The 20,304-nt window shown below is 42.4% G+C and overlaps 1 protein-coding gene across 1 annotated transcript in view; it reads left to right on the plus strand.

Moving 5' to 3' along the window:
- ITGA9 (integrin subunit alpha 9) overlaps positions 1 to 20,304 on the plus strand; it is a 215,354-nt gene that overhangs the window by 36,309 nt on the left and 158,741 nt on the right. The window contains exons 10-15 of the mRNA XM_084282712.1: positions 92 to 197; positions 1,570 to 1,664; positions 5,222 to 5,312; positions 5,840 to 5,885; positions 8,789 to 8,943; positions 15,409 to 15,569. Of these exons, the coding sequence (XP_084138838.1) occupies positions 92 to 197; positions 1,570 to 1,664; positions 5,222 to 5,312; positions 5,840 to 5,885; positions 8,789 to 8,943; positions 15,409 to 15,569 (654 nt within the window). The remainder of the gene's footprint in view (positions 1 to 91; positions 198 to 1,569; positions 1,665 to 5,221; positions 5,313 to 5,839; positions 5,886 to 8,788; positions 8,944 to 15,408; positions 15,570 to 20,304) is intronic.

Here is a 20,304-nt window from a genome sequence, read left to right on the forward strand (position 1 = left end):
CAGTAGTGAGGGTGATGGTCATTCCACTGTTCTACCCTGGTGCTTCCTGCAGCATTGTTCCCCTGAGCCTGGTTTATTTCCTCTTTGCTAGGGAGTGCTGGATGAGCAGCTTGTTCTGGATGGTGATGGTGCCTACAACGCGCACTTTGGGGAGAGCATGGCTGCCCTCGGCGATATCGATGATGATGGGTTCCCAGGTCAGTGCCTTTTCCTTGAAGATGTCAGTGGGGCTGTCAGTGCTGCCTGTCTCCTCCCTGGGCTCATGCTGAGGACAACAGGCCTGCATGAGATTTGTCATCTAAAACTTTTGACAGGTGGTCCTAGGTCCTACATGCTGTGGTTTAGTTGATGTCCGTGCAGCTCGCACCCCAATCTCATTAAGTTCAGTTTGCCTTCCTTGTTTCACTTTTTGTTTGGTTTATAAAAGGTTTCAGATACCCAATCCCCAAACAGCACAGAAACCTGTCTTTTTCTTTTTTTCCCAGTTATGCCTTCAAACCTTTCCAGTTTTATTGGCATAGTGATGCTTCTTATCATGAAATGAAATTAAGAAGCAGCTTCTCACTCCTGATACAGTGAACTCTACTAATGAACTCTCTCCTGCTTTATTTAACCCTTGCACCTTTCATGGGCTGCTCAGTATGAGACCTGATGCTGTGGTAAGAATGGATGAGAGCAAAGTGTTGGTGCTGGTACCTGACGTCTGGCAGGACAGATTAAGGACTTCTGACCAAAGGCTGACTTGCTCTTTGTGTCCCTGGATTTTTTTTCTTCCAGGCTACTCAGGGCATGATAGCACATTCAGCTTAACCTAACTTTACTCCAGGTTGTCATCACAAGTGGTAGGAATAGCCTCCCTCTGCACCTGTCCATGCATTTGCACATTCTTTGCTGCTGCTTGTGAGTCAGCCGTGTTGATGGAGGGGCTGCAGACTGAGTTGGATCAATCTGTGGCTAAGATGCCATGAGGAAGAATTTAATTTTAGCAGCTATGCAATCACTAGATCCAAGCAGCAGAAGCGAGTGAAGGGTAGGATCACTCTGCTGTTAAATTGGATCAAATGTAATTTCCAAGTGCACCCTTGGCAGCACTTTTTTTGTCTCTGCCTATCCTTATAATGCACTCAGTCTCACTTTGGAGGCTTGGGTTTTAAAGCAAACTTAATGTATTGCTACAACAAATGTTTTGCCAGTGCCGTCTTAGTTCATAAAGCTGATGTTCCCCTAGGTTTTGATGGGATATTTTGATATGACAGGATTCTATTTTAACTTTTTGAGCATGACTACTGGTTAGTAAACACATGTTTTTGTAACAAACACGTGTTTCTGATTGGGCACAACACACAGCCACATGCATGTACAAATTCACATACATGTGTGTATTTTTTAAATTTATTTTAATGTGAGCTCTTCATTAAATCAGTCAAGTTTTTCTAGCCAGGCTGACGCAAGCTGCTGATCATCTTCACAGGGAGTTGTTTTCCTGTAGAGATCTGGCTTCTAAAACCAGGAAGAAGCAGGGTTAACAGAATGGATTGTGAAATGTTTATCATCTGTCCTGTTTTACAGATGTTGCCATTGGGGCGCCTAAGGAGGATAACTACATAGGAGCAGTTTATATTTATCATGGAGATGCCAATGGTATTGTACCCAAGTACTCTATGGTACGTGACACTGTCTTTTATGATATCTGTAGGCTCTTTCCTGGGACCTGCAGAAAAAACAAAACATGTTTGGGGATCTCTTTATGGGTAGTCTTATGCAATTCAAGCTCTACATCCCTTTCTTGGTCCTGATTTGAAGATGGCATCTCCCATTTTGCCCTTACTTATGCTGTAAGGTAAAATTGTGTTAATCAGGGGATACTTTCTTTATTTCTATATTTCTTCTATATATCACTTTATTTTACTACAGTCTTTAGCTGTAGCTTCCTTATTGAAGAAAATGAAATCTTGGGATTTGAATGTCAATTTTTAGGGAGAGTAGTACGGCAGAAGACAAACTCTGCAGAGGCTGAGCATATATAGGTCATGGAAAGGCCAGGGAGAATTGGGAGGTTGCTCTCTCTTCCCACCAAAGCAGACTTAGCAAGAAGGAAGAGGAACTTAAGTTTTCTTTTGTTCTCCCCACAGCTTCTTAGCCTTCTACTTCTGATGTGAGAATACATCACAATGATGGTCCACACATATATCACAATGGTTGGGTACCACTCCCTGACCTCTGTTATGAAGTAAAAACTAGGCTGGGGTATGCTACAGAGTCTTGTGCATAGATGAAACTGTGCAATTCAGCTACTGTAGCCAGGCAGGAGAGAAGATAAATTGATGCTGATGCTGCCCAACATGTGTCCCCTAGTCTCTGTCTAGCACATTTATTTTTTGCAGAGCCTGAGTCTTCCCTACCTCCCTCCGTGTGTTTGAAGTTCTGGCTGTTTTGTTTTGTTTCTGGGTGGGATCTTTCACAGTAAACCAGTTTAAGCAGGATTAAAAGAGTTTAGTGGTTATATTGGAGGCTCTTCTAACAAACCATAGAAGTTCAGTCCATCTTCCTTTTAGCATGTATATGCCATGCACTGCTTTTTAAAAAATGAAGTTAAATGACTCTTCATGGATACTTCTAAAATGCACTAATTTGTGGCATTTGGAGGACCCTGCCCATTTTTTTCCAAGAGCCTCTGGCTGGGAGGTTCTTGGGCTGTTCAAAGGTTGGAGCTTTCCAGCTCTTGTTGCAATGGATCAAGGTTTTGTTTTTTTGGGGGGAGGAGTCATTCATGGGGGAATTCAGTATTTTTGAAAGAGCCTAGATCAGCAGAGTGGTAAGTGAAACATCCTGCTTGCTATCTCTTCCTTCCCATCAGATGAGCAAGGGCAGCAAACAGCACATGTCTCTCTGCTTGCCCTAGCAGGACAAAGCCCAGCTCCAGAGCATAGCAGGATACTGTGATACTGTTCCCATCTTTGCCTCCTGTCCCCAGGCAGCTGAGGAGGCGTGTACTGGGTCTGGCTGAAATGTTAACTTTCCCGGCAGCAGCCCATACAGTGCCGTACTCTGTACTTGTAGCTGGAACAGCAGTGTTATCACACCAGTGTTGTGTCTACTGCTGAGCAGCAGTGGCACAGCATTGGGCCTTTCTCTAACCCTCCTAGGGGGTGGGCAAAAAGTGAGGAGAGAAACATCACTAGGGCAGCTGACCTAAACCAACCAAAGGGATATTCCATACCATGTGGTGTCACACTCAGCAATAAAAGGTGGAAACAGGAAGAAGAGGGGAGGGGTGGGTTCTCGTTGAGAAGACATCAGTCCTCCTCTCGAACACCGGCTGCGTGCGTTGAGGCCTTGCTTCAAGGACATGGTCAATCATCGCTCATTTGTGGGAAGTAGAGAGTAATTTCTTTCCTCTGCACTTCCATATAGCTTTCATTTATTTTGTTTGTTTGTTTTCCTCCCTTTTTTCCCCTTTCCCTTTTATTTCCCCTTAGTTAAATTGTTTAGTTCATGGTAGTCTTTATTTAATTATTATAATTATTTCCCTTTAATTAAATTATCCTTATCTCAACCCGTGAGTTGTTCTTTGCTTTACTTCTCCCCCTCCTCATCTAAAGGAGGGGGAGTGAGAGAGCGGTTGTGGGGTTTAGCTGCCCAGCACGGTAAAACCACCACAGGGCGCTACTTTTGTGCCATTTCCCAAGACAGACGCACCACTGATTCATATACCACGTGCAACCCAAAAAAGCTGTGTAACAGCTTCAGCTCATTACCTGGCCTGGGTTTGAACCCAGAGGTGAAAGACTTTTTGTATCTTATTACTATACCCATGAGCCATCTTAATGACCTGGATTTCCTTTTTTAAATAAGCCAAGAAAGGTGTGTGGTGGGGGCTGCAGGGTATACATTTTCACTCTTTTAATTTTGTTAGATTTCCCCTGCTTCATTCAAATTGCTGATCATTGTTGCTGCCTTACACTGCCACAACAGCTTGAGTGGTGGCTCTGAGCAGAAGCAACTTAATTGGCTTCATGGCCTGCTGTTTCCATTCATGGCACTTAAAAGCAGAGCAGCTTTATACCTCTGCCTTCTAGACTGTAATGGCTTGCAGATGTCTGCTGGGCTGCTTGCAGGCAGGATTTACCACCCTAACTGGGACCCACTCTCCAAAAACATGATGTTATGTGGGAAGGAAGTGCTCTCCCGTTGTCTTATCTACACAAACGTAGGAAGAAAGGGATATCTGTATGTGACTGGTATCCCTTTAAACTGGCTGTCAGGATGGCAGGAAGTCTTTCTTCCCCTTGTCTTCTTTTCCATGGGACTCCCCTCTGACCTTTTGCCGAATATTGTGTCCTTTTGTGGGTGGGCCAGGAAGACCTGGTCATATGTCACAAGCTGTGCAGCACCACTACCAGCCTCAAAACTAGTTGGTGGGATAGGTTTCTTCTGTCTACAACTTCTGCAGTCAGAGGCTAGTTAGAGTTCAGGTCTTGCATTGATGGCCCGGCATAATGAATAAGGCCTGGGAGACATCAGCTCACCGTAGAAAAAGAGTTTTGGTACAGTAATTTGTTTCAGGCAAAGACCTTTACAATTCAAGCTGGTTAGAGAAAGTTTTTGTGTTTGTAATTAGAAAAAAGAAGTGGTGCTAGTAGCTGTGTGCTGGGGAGGCAGAAATGAGATACAGCTTCCACACTGACACAAAATACTGCATAACTGCTGATGAAAAACAGGATTTCCAAGTGGGATGAAAATTAATCAGTTTGGGTATGCTGGAAAACTTTGTGAAAAGAAATGGTAATGCAGAATTTTCTGTTTCGTTTAATGATTATTTTTGCGAAGATGCTGTTGAAATCTTTTATTTACATAAATGAAGGTAATGTGGAAAAAAAAATAAAATCTCTGGGGCACAGTTAAATTTACTCCCCGCAAAGAAATCTGTTTGATGTGTTCTTTATCTTGCTTGGGTCTGCATGAGAGTTGTGGAGCAGGTGTGTGTTTTGCTGTAAGTCAGCACTGGCCACCTCCTAGCCCAGAGCAGAAGGGCTTCCTGCAGTCGGCAGCCTTCCTGCCCCGGGCTGCGTGGGTGAAGTGCGAGCCTGCAGATGTGCGGCACTCCCAGCCCATGGAAGAAAGCCCCGTTGACCATGAAAATCAGGCTCAAAGTTTTCTATTTTTTAATCAGGGCTTCTTTGAGTTCCTATGATTTCACTTGATGTGTTTTCCACTGCAGAAGCTGTCTGGGCAAGCGATAAACCCGATGCTGCGGATGTTCGGCCAGTCCATATCGGGGGGAGTCGATATGGATGGCAATGGCTACCCAGGTACGTGTGCTGCTCTGACAGCAACGCTGGAGCAACACGCTGAGAAAACACCAGAGCTGGTCATTTCCGGGTTGCTGGTTCCCACATCTGTGAGAGGACAATGAAGCTGAGTGTGTTCCTCCTTTTCCCCTCTGTTATTCAAGCTTCTGGCTCAATAATTTGAGCTGATTGCTTGATTCAAGGGGTTTGGGCAGTCATGACAGAAGACTGAGGTCTTGAAGCAGAGGAAGTTTAGTATCCTGCCAAGGTTATAAGTTGCTTGGAAGCTGCTCAGTCATGATAATAAACTTACAAAAATATAGACAATAATAATAACAATAAACAAATGATGAAGTAAAGTGAAGCATCCTCGTAGACCTAATCCTCTAATTATAACACTTTTGATATAATGATATTTTAAAGGCTAAGCTATCTGATTTAAGATAGATTTTTTTTTTTTAATGCACGCTCTGTCATTTACCAACTGACTTGAGGGAACTGAATTCTGTGCCTCCCTTTTAACTGTCTAAATGTTACAAAAATTTCAGATATGACTGTTGGAGCCTTCTTGTCAGACAATGTGGTACTCCTAAGGTGAGATCCATGTCTTTTTGCTCTATTGTTGTTTTAATTGTTTCTGTTTATATCTGTCTAGGTCCTCCACCCCACATATTTTCTCCCTAGTTTATTGTAGGCAAAATCAAATTGCATTGCTTTTCAAGCATAACCATAACAGCATAGTGAGGGATGACCTCTCAGTGCTATGAAGAAACCAAAGAGTTAAAGCCAGGTGGAGATGTGATGCATCTCAGTGCCTCTTGAGAAAGGTTGCTCTGAATATGTGAGAAGATTACGTACTTTATGTAAATGTAAGAACAGTAACAAAGTATTATTTAAGGGAACAAAATGGAACAAAAAGCCAGCTGCATACGATGCCAGAATTTAATTCTGTGAGTTATAATGGAACGCAGAATGAAATAAGAGTCTGTAAGGAAATGAAATACAGAGATGTTTTGAATACACATGGCATTTGGGCTACTGTTCAGTTGTGTGCATTAAGTACAATTGCTTGTTTCATCTGATGGAGGGAGGTGTGGCAGCTTGATTCACCAAATTACACAGGTGGAGACAGAGTACAAGCAGGCTTGAGGCACACAGAAGAGAATGGGAAGTTTTAATTTTGCCAGTAGCTCCATTGTTGCACTTGTAAATATTTAACAGAACAATACTGACAGTAACGAGGTGTTGCTACTAGTAGAAGTAGGGATTCCTGCGTCTTAATGGAAGAGAGGGGAGTGTGGTGAGATTGGCAAGACAAATGCTTGAAGTGCTGAAAAGATGTGCCAACCCACATCTAGTTAAACGCAGGGAAAGCATGACTGTTTCCGTTTGAGTCAGTTAAACAACAAAATAAAGGGATAGGAAGAAAGAAACGACAAGTGTGGCAGCTGGTCAAGTCTTCTGAAGGGCTTTCAGTGCCATTGTCACACAAACAGGGGAAGCCAGTTGATGCTCTGTAAAATGGTGTGCTGTGCGCTGAGACGGGACCTCACAACCCCAATGGTATGAAACCACTCAGAGTACAACTGTGTGTGGTTCTCCTGCACTGTTGTTCCTTGCAGGGTGGAAAAAGGCCCTCAGAAAGGTTTGCGGTGATATTTAGAACAACATGCACCACAACAGCCTAGTAACCTCTGGCCAAGCATTCAGTCACTGCCTGTGCCTTTCTGTGGAGATCTGGGCATTGCTGGCTAATGATGTGGGCAGCCTGATTAATTGCTGCTGCTTCCAGTTCAGAGTGTGTCACTCTTGCTGTTTAGATTCAGATTAGGATAAAGAAATCAGCTTTTTTTCCGCACCCCTACAGAAGCGTTTGTGAAGTCCTTTGGCCAAAACCAACAAATGTTTTGCCAAGTGATATTAAAGGCTTTTGTGGAAGCCGTGGTGACTTGGGGCAGATTGTAGTTGCTATATTGCTTGCGCGTGTGTATGGCCATTTGACAGGCATATTTTATTTATTTTTTTTTTCCCCAATGAATAACCAAGTGAGTTAACATTAAAGGAAAATCAGTGCATCATGACTGGAAAAATTTCTCCTTTCGAGAAGAAATATTGTTTTAGATCAATTATAACATTTATTCTTTTACGTATCCCCTAGCACTTGGAGAGGGTTTTTTCCATAGTGGGGTGCTCCTAGGAAGTTCACTCTTTTTCCTCCTTTTTCCTTGCCCTCCTCCCCATTACTGTATGTATTTCTAGGCTTAGCATTTTATCTTCATCCTCCATCTCATAAGGCAAACTTGCACTGTTATTTCAAGCTGCGGTAAAAGACTGTGAGCAGCTGTCTCAGAGATTGATGTGAATCTTGTTCCAGTTGATATGAATTAGGTGTAACCACAATCCCTGCTCTCTTCTCTCCTCTCTCCCACACCTCCAAATTAAGTGGCTTGTGGAGTGAGAGTCCTGAAGTGGTTTGCTTATGTGGTCTGGCCTTACAGGGTGCTGGGACTACCCTACAAGTTAATCTGCTGGTTGTTGCACTTTTTTTTTTTTTTTTTTTTTTTTTTTTTTTTTTAAATACTGGAGTTGTTTTTGGAAGAGCATGATCAAATTGGACATGTACGGAACTGAAACCACGAAGAATAACGCTTGCTGAATACTTGGACTGAAGTCCTGCACTGAGGACAGCTCTGTAGATACTGGATTTCTGAGCTGCTTTTCCCAGGAGAGCTGGTGGCACTTCTGTGTCATCTGAGAGCAGACTCACCTGGGCCCTGGTGGTCCTTAGCTTGCTCTGCGACTCTTACTGAGCTCTTCTTCAGCTGGGACTTACTGTAGCAGTAGCTCAGTGCAGGAGTTGCAAGGGTGGAAAACTTTAATTCACGGTGCACTGGGTCACTCCCAAAGTAGATTTCTACAACATGGAAAGAGTATTCATTTCTTAGCACCTGCTGGGAGAAATTACCCAAATATTTGCTCTTCCAGAAAATGTGAATGTTTTGTCTCTTGTCCCACTTACACCGTAAGAAAAAATATGTATGGATGCATCTCCTACCCCTGTGCTCCCAACTTGACTTTCAGGTTACAGATTTTACCTAGGGCCATTATTTACCTCTCCTGACTATGCAGGCACCTTAGCTAGCAGCCTCACTTGCATGACTCTGTTGTCCTCGCTTGCTAATTTTGTCTTCGGTCATCAGGAAGACTTTATGCAACTTTTACTGGAGATGTTTGTTATATATTATCAGTTACCCCAGATGCCTCCTGCAGTCTGTATCTGAGCACTGAACTTCAAGCTAATACTGTGATTTTCATTCAGAAGCTAGCGGCCTTTGCCAGCTAGGTCAAGAGCTAATTTATTTTAGAGTTCAAATGCATTTTTTTATTTTTAATTTCTGCTTGAAATTGTGCACATTACCAATTTTTCTTTCTTTTGCTTTGGCTGAGAAACTTCTCTTTGAATGACCGTTCAATTCCACTTCTATGTTGATCTCTAGATCCAGACCTGTCATCACCATGGACATCTCCATTTTTCTGCCAGCATCCATCAATATCACAGCTCCTCAGTGCCATGATGGTTTGCAGCCTGTGAACTGCCTCAATGTCACAGCATGTTTTCGCTTCAGTGGCAAGCATGTTCCTGGAGAAATAGGTAAGGTACCTGTGCCAGCCCTGGTCAGGGGCACCCAGACAGGTTGACATGGAGCTGGGGGCTCCCTTTGGAGTCAGTATCAAAGGTTTTCTGTGAAAGAAAATTTTTTGGGGTATGCAGTTATAGAAAGTTGGAGGCTCCCAAGATGCTTCCTTTGGAATTTGTTCCTTTTCTGATGAGGATGAGATAATATTGGAGTAGTTTTCTCTTCAGTGAAAGGACAGGAAAAGGTATCCTTAGCCTTACTGCAAGGATAGAGAACACAGAAGCAAACAGTGTTTTGAAAGTTCATGTTCCCTCTATTTGCCTGTTCATAACACATTTTTTTTATACACATCCTGTATCATAAAGCAGCTGTGATGTGCTCTGGATGAATACTTTTTGAAAATCTACATGGAGCTCTTGAAATAGAGCACCATAAATTTGAACTCTTGGGTGTTATTACCACCAGACACGAGCAAATCCTTTTCAGTGCATCAGTTTACCCATCTGTAAAACAATTATAAATAGCCCAGTATTCTATTGATGGCAAGAATATCTTTTGAGTTACTTAGTCTCTAAACCACATAGGTGGTTTAGAGACCATTCTGTAAACTTACACTTCACTTGGGTGAATGAAATCATGTAAGGTGTGTAATTGTGCCAGTCATTACATCTTGACTGCATTAAATTATTGCCTATGTCTTCTACATCCTGACGTTTACCAGTCTTAGGTATTGCCTGAAGTGGTATGAGATAGATACAGCATTTCTAAATACCATGAAGACTGGATTTATTTAGTTCAACCATGCTGTTTTAACTTGACCATGCTTTAGGAATGGCAGTGGGCTTGTTTTATCTCTCATGTGGAGTACAAACTAGAAGCTGCTCATTGGCATTGCTTTATGCATCTCATCACAGTCACCTGAAAGATCAAAAAAACAGAGTTGTAGTTTAAGATTTCTCTGGATTCTAACATATGGATGCAACTGAGACTTCATTTTCTATTTTTGCCCCTTTTCCTTCCCTGTAAATAATGTCAGACTCCTAGCAGACAAATATGTGCTTTGATACAGCTTTTTTTTTTATATGTCCTGCTACTCTCTCAGTTAGAAAATGCTTGTCCTTGGGTGCTTCAGGGGTGTTGATTTCTTTGTGAAAATCTATGAGTAGATCTACTGAATGCCTAGGTTTTCTTATGTTCCTGGGGATACTGTTTAAAATGTTTTCTTTGCTTTAATTTTGTGTCTCTTGACCTGTGGCTAAGAAATGATCTGCCTGTTTCTCATTTTAAATATATATTCCCCATTTTCATGAAAGAGTTATCTTCTGCTTCATCATGTCTTGTAAGAGCCAGTTGCATTCCTCTGCATTGTCATATAAACAGTGCTCTTGATGATTTATTGTGGTGAAAGCACATGTGCATCTTCTTTGGTGGGTAACATCCGTCTCATTGCAAGGGATTTTTTTACTATTAAGTAGATGATTATAAAACTTCCAACCATTGTCCTTTTATACAATACTTCTAGCAAAGTGATTTGTCTTGAAAACATTGCAGCCAGAACTGACTGTATAAAAACCCTCGGGGATATGATTTGGATACAATATCTCAAATAAGCTTTCAGTTTGTAATCTAACAGGCCATTTTAATTATGTTGTAGCTGAAGAGTATCAATTAACAAAGGGTGGAACAATTCATGGAAATACTGCAACCGTTCCTCTCCTATGTGGCTAAATATGAAAAAAATAAAATATTCCTCCAAGTGCATCAGTGTCCAGTTCAGACTCTGAAAGGCATGCAGAATCGCTGAAATGCTGTGTTAAAGTTTTGGGGCAGAGACTCTGGGATTGCCTCAGCTTCAGATGTCTGGGAGCGGTCTGATAAGTCAGGCAGTGAGAACACAGGGCTCATTGAAAAATGCTGTTCCCTTAAGGCTTGTCAGTATGGACACTCAAAACTGCTGGTTACTGTTGGAAAATCTGGGCTTTGCCCTTGCTTTTGGGCAGCTGAAGTTGGTCACCTACTACATGTTTAGAAAGTCAAGTTGAATGTGCAGGCAGCATTCTTCTCTGGGAAATGTGTGTCTACAAGGCTTATGTGAACATGTTGTTTCACATAAGTGCCATGTGAAGGAAAGCTGTCTTATCTGTCTCACTTGCATACAAAACTTTCCCACCTTTTTTTCGTTTTCATTTTCGTTTTCGTTTTCGTTTTCGTTTTCTTTTTCGTTTTCTTTTTCATTTTCATTTTCTTTTTCTTTTTCCCCAACGGCAGTTGCAGTACTATTGGTCATGTAATAGAGTCTGTGTTTACTGTTGCTTCTTGATGCTGACAATGACTGTATAATTCCCATCCATTTCGTGGATACTGTTTGCTGACTATGGTCTTCAGAAGTATGAATTTATTGCAGAAATGGTTTTGCCTGAACAAAGTGCAATGCCCAAATGAAGTGTGTGCTCTGCTCTGCATGCCAGGCATTGTCTGACCCTTCACTCTGCCTCAGTGCTCTCTGGGGAGATGAGCATCCACCATCAGAGTCAAACTCTGGTATGTTTTGGATGTGTGAGAAATGCAATGCTTTGTCAGCCCCCCAAAGGGTCTCTGTAGAATAGTGCTCAGCACGCTCTCTTCTGCAGCAGCAGCTCTTGCAAGGTGAGAAAGAAAGGAAGCAGCTTTCCTGGATAAGGTAAATATGTATGTATTGCACACTTCAAGAAAAAAAGAAAAACATCCCAATGCATCTTAAACTGACAGAAAATATTCTATTGTCCCCCATTAGCTTCCTCTATACTAGGAAATGGGTTGAGTTTAGGTTTGGTACAGCTACTGGAATGCAGTGTGGCTTTGTAGCAAGTTGGCAGTGAGGGTGCAGGAGAGATGAGCAGTACTGATGAAGACACGGCAACAGGGACTGTGGCATGCACTGCAAATAATGGTCAAAGATTCCTGAGGGTCCTGCGTAGATGCTGCTGCGTAGTTACTGCTATTGCTGTCCTCCCTTAGGGCTAGGCTGAGGGCATTTGTGCTCAGCATTGCCATGGTTGTGTTCTGCAGTGATGCTTCATGCTTTGCCTGACCCCAGCTACATCTCACGATCTCACAATGTGACAGTGTTTGCTTGCAGAACATTAGGCTGAGCTACAACTCAGAAAAAGCAGGGATGAGATGAAATCCTTTCCTAGCCTGGATGACCAGGCTTCAGCCTCTTCAGACCACACACTTCTGGGTGACCAGAACAAGAAGAGAGAGGCTGCTGGCATCTCTGTGCATGAGTTACTGCATTCATCTCCACCAGAGAAGGGAATTAAACTCATGGCTATGATCTGGGTAATCTCCTGTACAAAAATAAAAAAATCTGTGCCAGTGTAAGGGTTAGATGAATTTTAAAGGCTGTGAAAACAAGAGGTTTGGGGCATTTGGCTGGAGTTAGGTGCCTTAGATAGTTCTTCAAACTTGCTCCTTCATTGTTTGCTTCAGCCGTGTATCACTTGTACGTTGATCCATGTCTAGAGTAGTCCTCATGTCCCAGATAGTGTTGTCTAAGAGAGCATTGTGAGATGTAGTGTGGAATAATGAGTTGTTTGTTATTTTTGCTCTGCTTTGGTATTCTACTAGGACTGAAGAACATGACTGATCCAAAACCTGACAAAAGCAGATACTCCTCTTCTTATCAGCATCCTGCTGTAGTTTGATGCGGGAGTCTTATTTCTGTCTGTCTCTTGTTTTTCCAGTCTGCTTGGGTGCAGGTCTGAAGTGGTGCTAACCTCTGAATGCCTCAGCAGCAGTTTTGTTGTAGGTATGTGTTTTCCAATATATGTGGTGTCCACCCCCCAAATCGGTACAAGTTAGCAGCCTATCAAGTCCTTAGGGATGCGCTCCTGCTGAGCATTTTGCCACCGGCCTTTGGTATGCTGTGGCATCCTCTGAGTGAGCTGTGAAGTGTTTTGCTGGGTGCTTGGGGGTGTGCAGGCTCTTCATTAACACAGCCAGCTGTCATTCCTGTCTTAGACCATGTGATACCACTGTCCTCTTTGCCCCTCTCCTCACTCCTGTCCTCTTCAGGGCTACCCTCAGCCCTCTGAAGGGCATGCCTCTTGCATGTCGTGCCACTTAGGAATGCAAATCCACTGTAAAAATGCCATTTTTACTTGGCAGGTATGTTGCTGTGGTGTCCAAGCACCACCTGGAGTGACTCTGCTGGCTGGTAGTCCTCTTGGAGATATGACCCAAAATTTCTCAGGGGGAGCTATTACTGAGGCCTCTTAGGCATTAGACTTTAGTTACAGGAAAGGAATAATCACTAGAAAAATAAAGCCCTTCATCTACTCTCATTGTATCCATGCCAGAGTTTTCTTTTGATAGTGTGAAGTGGATGGGCAGATCCGCAGAAGCGTTGCTAACTACACTTTAAGCTGCTGGAAGAGAATTTCAAGGCATTACCTGCAAGAGTTAAATCTGCTAGCAAGAGCTTACCTCCTGATCTGCTGCTGGAGCCAGCAGGAGGAACTTAAACCACCAGTGGTGATGAGGCTGGCCAGTTATCTTCCCTACCCCGGCTGCTTTTTGGAAGCAGTGAAGACAGAGTGGGAAAAAAAAAAAAAAGCCTTACTCATGATATTTCAGTTTTTCCACTGGTGTGACATCATTGGATATAACATAGAAACAAGTTGTCAAAATAAAGGGGAGGCGGCCACGGGGGGGGGTAGGGGAGGACGAGAGGCCGACTGCACATTTTAATTGAAAACATCCACTGCTGCTGTGGTAGCTGGAAACGTTTTGCCTTGAGGCCTGGTATGGGGCTGGTGTTGGGACGAGACCTCCCTCGGGGCCTCCCCGGGCGGCCCCTTTCCCTCTGGATGCCATCCTTTCCTCATTGAAGGGACGCATGGTCCAGCGGGCCCATGAGGGCCTGGGTCTGCTGGCACGTCGCCTTGTTACGCAGGGGATGGAGGCACAGCCCTAGGCCTGCTTGTGGGGTCTTGAAAGAGGAAGAGGGAAAATCGGGGTTGGGTGTGGTATGTGCACACTTCAAAGAAAAAAATTAAAGAGACTGCTGGGATTTCAAACAGGCCAAACGCTGGGCTTCTGGTCAGAAAGCAGCATACAGCACAAAGTGAGGTGGGTGTGAGTTACAGAAATGCTGCATGCTCACAGAAACCAAGTTGCACAATATCATTAAATGAATTTTTTAAAGCAGTGAGACTTCGGTGAATAAATGATTAGAGGAGAGAACATTGGTGGCAGTATTAATTTTAAGAGATCAGTTCTCATTGATTAAAAAAGACAACACAAAACAGAATGAGAATGCAGCAAACAACAATAAAGATCCCTTGCTGAAATTATGTATAGAAAACCTCAATCCAGCAATATATTACATTTGCACTGAATTTTTATAAAATTCTATGTTAAAAAAAAAAAAGTTTACATTTATGGGGAGCATTTTATCTGGCTTCAATCATTTAGGACTTAAAATATGAATAAAAACCAAAGCAATAATTTGGCAATCACCCTACATATGTAACTAATCAGTACAGGAGCTGTCACTGGCTGTCATATACAAAGATAATCAACTAATTAAGCCATTTATAGTGGGCCAATCTCATGGTACTCCCATCATTGCCTTGATAACAGCTGAAATCAATACAGACCGTGGTCTGTGATGAGTGAAAGGACCTCACAGCCTGCCTTTAAATCATCTGCAAACAGCAGCAGAGCAAGCGTTTGTGCTTCTATTGCAGTTTTGCTGCTGATGGAAAAGGTGCAATCAGTTTGGATTATTCAATTGCTATGCAACTTCTTGACATAGCAAACAACCTTTTTTTTTCTGAAAAAATATCCATCCAATCACAAACCCACCCATTGTGTTAAGCTACCTGCCTTATAGAGCAGCAGGAAAACAGCTGGCTAGTCTCTGGGTATTTCTTCTATAAACTGCCGAGGTTGTGTAACATCTAAAAGGGGATGGATGCTCAGTGCAAGGTGGTGACCTCTAGTTAAGGGCTAAACTCTAAGATGACTGCAAATCAACTGAAGTAATTGTCAGGAAATGCCACATCCTGGTTGATATATGCATAGTTTGTGCTTTTCTAAGAGGAAAACAAAGCTTGAGGCTTTTGTTGTTGTTTGCGTTGTTTTTTGCTTTTTCTTTTAATAGCATAATTTAAGTGTTGTTTTTGTTTTTGTTTTTTTTTTTTTTTAGGTGTGCCTGTTTAGATGTATTTTTACACATAACTTCCTACTGCTTCTTGTCATCCTTCAGGAAGGGCTGGGGAAAGCAGTGGCACAAAACTTGGGAGTATGTCAGTAATTGGATTTGGTTTTGTGCAGCCACAGGAAACTTTGTGATTGATTGAGAGCCTGCAAGGCCTGACCTTTTTTTAAGCACATATGCCTTGGGGACAACAGGATCCATTGATAGGTGGCTAGAAAGTAACTATTGTTCACTGACATCCTTTGTTTTCTTCTTTTTCTGTTCTTTACAACAGGTTTGAATTATAACCTGACTGCTGATGTGGCAAAGAAGGAAAAGAGCCAGCAACCCAGAGTTTACTTTGTGACTTCTGGAGAGACAGTGGGACAGGTCACAGAGAAGTTACAACTGTTGTACATGCAGGAAAAGTGTGAGCATTACCTAGCGTATGTCAAGGTCAGTTCAGCCCTGTCTTTACTTATGTTGGCCTTAATGCAATTCTCCCCCCTTTTTTATTATTCAACCAATTAAAATGATATAGCTTGGCTCCAGATGTGCTTTGTTTTCCTGACAGGTGGATGAAGTTTTTTGAGTGGGAGTTCAGAGTTTCTTGTTTGGCATAATTTGTCAGTGTGAGTGCTATCACCTTTGAGCCTTTGAGGCCTAGTGCCAGGAATATGTATTTTATTTACTTTTTGTCAGGTGCATTTGTGGGAGATTTCTTCCTTTGGCTTGGTTTGTTGTTACCATTGTTATACTCAAAATATGAAGGCAAAATTTTATTTTGTCAGGAGCAGGAAGTTTAATCTATTAGTTTTGTAAGGTATTTTCCTTTGTGCATGGGAATGACAGGGTAATGCAGGATCTGTCCTGAAGCAATTGGACTCTCAGGTTTGAAGAGCACACACTTCATTTGGGCTTAAAAATACTAGTGAGATAACTGCATTTCATCTCTATCATAGACTTAGAGATACAGGGAGTGCTTTCCGGACTCTGTGGGACATACAAAGGCTCAGTTCTTTGTGTACATTTCTTTCAGCGTCTGCTAGGATGCTTTTTACCTTTAATTGACAACTGTTATTGAAGAAATGCCACTCAAGTACAATTCTGTTTCCAAAGCATACAAAATAGTTTCTCTTCTGCTTAGAAATTTATATAATGGATTTGAAAATTATATGGGAAGGAGGTTCATCTCCTAAGCTGCTTACATCTTAAAAGCACACTAATCTGTGCTACCACCCTAGAGAGCAATATGAGGCAGTGTGGTTGCGTGGGTGAGTTGTATATCCTCCTTACTGAAGAACATACTCCCATAGATGATAATGACCTAACTTCAGTGGATATCACTTGGTAACATCTTGTTTTTGAGAATCCAGCAGATCCAGACATCCCTAAATGTATAAACTTTTCCAGGAAACTTCTATGTACCTAAAAAAAACATGAGAACGAGAGAGAAGATTCAACCTTTGACTTTATCAACATTTTGTGCATGGTTGTTGAGTGAAAATAAAATAAATAAAGGGACCACCATGGAGGAAATGACGTCATATTAAGTTTACAGATCTCTGAGAAACAGCTAGATGTCTTCTACTTTTTTTTTCTCTTCATTTTTTTTGTTTCTGCGGCAACCTTTGTTTTTTGCATTGGGAAAGCTCATTAAAAAAAATTTAGATGTACAAAACTACCACTATTTAGAAAACATGATGTGAGTCTTCTAATTCTGGTCTTCTTCGAATGAACACATGTCAATAGGCATTCATGGGTTGAGCTCAGATGAAAAGGAGCATGTCTCTATCTTAACCCAGTAACTACTTTTATGCTAGCCCTATTTTAAATTCTTGGGTACTACACAGAATTCACTAAAAGTCAATGTATGCCCAAGAAACTATTTTATTTACTGGGAATGAAAAGGTAAGAACTATCTTTTTCTGGAAAATTCCTGGAAAAAATGACTCTTATAGGCAAGAAAAACATTTCAAAATATTTAGATACAATAACAACTTATAGCAAAACAGCTGGTTAACAAACGAGGCTATTGGTGCTCTGCTTGATGTAAGTAGCTATTTTTCACAGTTGGAAGAATAGCAGGAAGTGTCATTTGTCCATGCAAGGGAGAATGCAAAGTAGTAGAGAAAGATAATCCCTGTGCTTTCACGGGAGAGGTGATATCCGTGAGCCTACGTGACATTAGGAACATCAAAGGGAGACCCACAGACTGTGGAGGAGTGGAAATGGGGTCATGATCTTTTGCTGTTATCCTTAAGGAACACCTAGTTTAAAAATAACAACAACAAAAAAGAAATACCCAAAAAACTCCAAATCTGAACTTTACCTGGAATTCTCCTTAGTCACATAGTTTTGTGGTGGATGGATGGATGATACAAGATTGGGGCTTAAAATATTTTTTATTAAGTACTTCACTTAGGCTTTCCTCTGTACTCTTGTTTAATGTATGCCTGACTAATTTGCCTCCATGGCTAATTGAGTTGTTTGCAGTTGCACCCTTAAGCTGTTCACTTCATTACTTTTCTTTTGAATCCCCGGTGATAAATAAGTTTATAAGTTTACCCGAGGATTTCAGTTCTGGAGTGGCTGTGTTCAAGGATGGAGAAGCTGTTTGGGCTTGTGCATGAACTCATGTGCTGGCTTGACAAACCCTACTAGCATCCAGTCCAAACATCATGCAGCAGAGCTCTCTAGGTTCCCTTAGTTAAATGAAAGCCTGTACCAAGGCTTGCTGGATGGCATTGTCTTACCAACAAGTAGTTATAGCATGCTGGAGACATAAAACAGGACTGAGGAAAGTAATAATAGAACCAGGCATATACAAGCTTGCTGTGATCTCTTTTGACAGATAGGATCTCAAGAGACCTCAAAGAAACTGAGCACTAAATAGTTGCAGGTTGCAAAGAAATCAACAGGATTAATTGTTAAATCATTTTGCAATTGATAATTCTCAATGTTTTGGACGTGTCTTCTCCTATTTGTGCTCTCTTCTCAGGACAGGAGCTACTGTCCTTATTTCTCCTTCTGAGTATTAAAGTCTGTCTTTCCTCATGATTGTGTCGGTGAGATAAATGGATGTCAAAGCTTGTAGGATACGTATAGCTCAGAAATCTTGTACAAGGCAAGCTACTGAATTACAGCTCAAATTAATAGAATTGTTCATGAGCAAATGTGGAGTGTTTTTTTTCTGGCTGTGAACAGAGAAGAAAATGAAGTATGTTTGGATTTGAAAATGCTTTGAGTTTGCTGCTCTAATGGTTATGGGGAAGCAGAGAAGAGATGCAGTTTCCTCCCTTGTTCCACCCTTGGAACTTGTTTGATTTTCAGTTACAAAACTTTGATTGTTCTAGTATCCATCAACAGTAATTTTCAATACATCACTTCAGGTGTCATCTGCAAAAGCAGCATTTAATTTTCAACAATCTTTGGGGTTTTGACTGATGTTTTCAGTAGAAAATCAACAGCTGGTTCAAGTAGCCATTAATTAGCCATTAATACTCCAGGAGTATTGCTCTTTTTTTGGTGCATCTCTGCATAGCTGATGCCTGTTGACTCACAGGAGGGGCTTTGTTACTGGATGATGCCTCCTCTGGCTGTGCTGCCAGTACAGACCCTCTCCTTCAACAAGGGTAAACCCAGAAAAAGACATTACTATTTAACCTCTCATCATTTTTTAAGGTATTCATTTTTCTGTAGAAGGAACAGGAAACATAAACATTAGAAAATGGAACTTGGTACTAAGTATCACAGAATCACAGAATTTCTAGGTTGGAAGAGACCTCAAGATCATCGAGTCCAACCTCTACCCAACGCTAACAATCCCCACTAAAACATATCCCTAAGCTCTCCGTCTAAACGTCTTTTAAAGACTTCCAGGGATGGTGACTCCACCACTTCCCTGGGCAGCCTGTTCCAGTGTCCAACAACCCTTTCGGTAAAGAAGTTCTTCCTAACATCTAACCTAAAACTCCCCTGGTGCAACTTTAGCCCATTCCCCCTCGTCCTGTCACCAGGCACGTGGGAGAATAGACCAACCCCCACCTCGCTACAGCCTCCTTTAAGGTATCTGTAAAGAGCAATAAGGTCACCCCTGAGCCTCCTTTTCTCCAGGCTGAACAAGCCCAGCTCCCTCAGCCGCTCCTCGTAGGACTTGTTCTCCAGGACCCTCACCAGCTTTACAGCCCTTCTCTGGACCCGCTCAAGCACCTCGATGTCCTTCTTGTAGCGAGGGGCCCAAAACTGAACACAGTACTCGAGGTGCGGCCTCACCAGAGCTGAGTACAGGGGGATGATCACCTCCCTCGCCCTGCTGGTCACGCTGTTCCTGATACAAGCCAGGATGCCGTTGGCCTTCTTGGCCACCTGAGCACACTGCTGGCTCATATTCAGCCGACTATCCACCATCACTCCCAGGTCCTTCTCTGCCTGGCAGCTCTCCAACCATTCCTCTCCCAGCCTGTAGCTCTGCTTGGGGTTATTGCACCCCAGGTGCAGGACCCAGCACTTGGCCTTGTTGAACTTCATGCAGTTGACCTCAGCCCATCGGTGCAGCCTATCCAGATCCTCCTGCAGAGCTTTCCTACCCTCGAGCAGATCGACACACGCGCATAGCTTGGTGTCATCTGTGAACTTACTGAGGGTGCACTCAATGCCCTCATCCAGATCATCGATGAAGATATTAAAGAGGACCGGCCCCAGCACCGAGCCCTGGGGGACGCCACTAGTGACTGGCCTCCAACTGGACTTGGCTCCATTCACCACGACTTTTTGGGCCCGGCTATCCAGCCAGTTTCTAACCCAACAAAGCATAACTCAACGAAGTAGAGGAGAATGAGCAGAGTTCTGGAAGGGGTAGAAAAAAGATGGAAAAATAAATGGGTTTGGATGCTTTAAAGGTGTCTCCTTAATATTGGTGTCTGGGTTTGCAGATGAAATACAGAACTTCCTCTTGAGAGCTGAATTTGATATCACTGAAAAGACTTAAGCTGCGTGCTTAACACTTGCTCCAGCTGGAGCATCATCTGCATCATCTCTGAGGAAACTTTTTCCCATTTTGCATTAACTGCCTTGGTCGTTACCTGTTTTTTTTTTTTTTTTTTTTTTAATGGGTTCCCTTAATATTTAGGAGAGATTTGCCTGTGAAAAGGAGAAGAGAACTTGATTCAGACATCAAAGCATATTGTGT

Source organism: Netta rufina, assembly GCF_964035555.1.
Source record: "Netta rufina genome assembly, chromosome: 2".
NCBI lineage: Eukaryota > Metazoa > Chordata > Aves > Anseriformes > Anatidae > Netta > Netta rufina.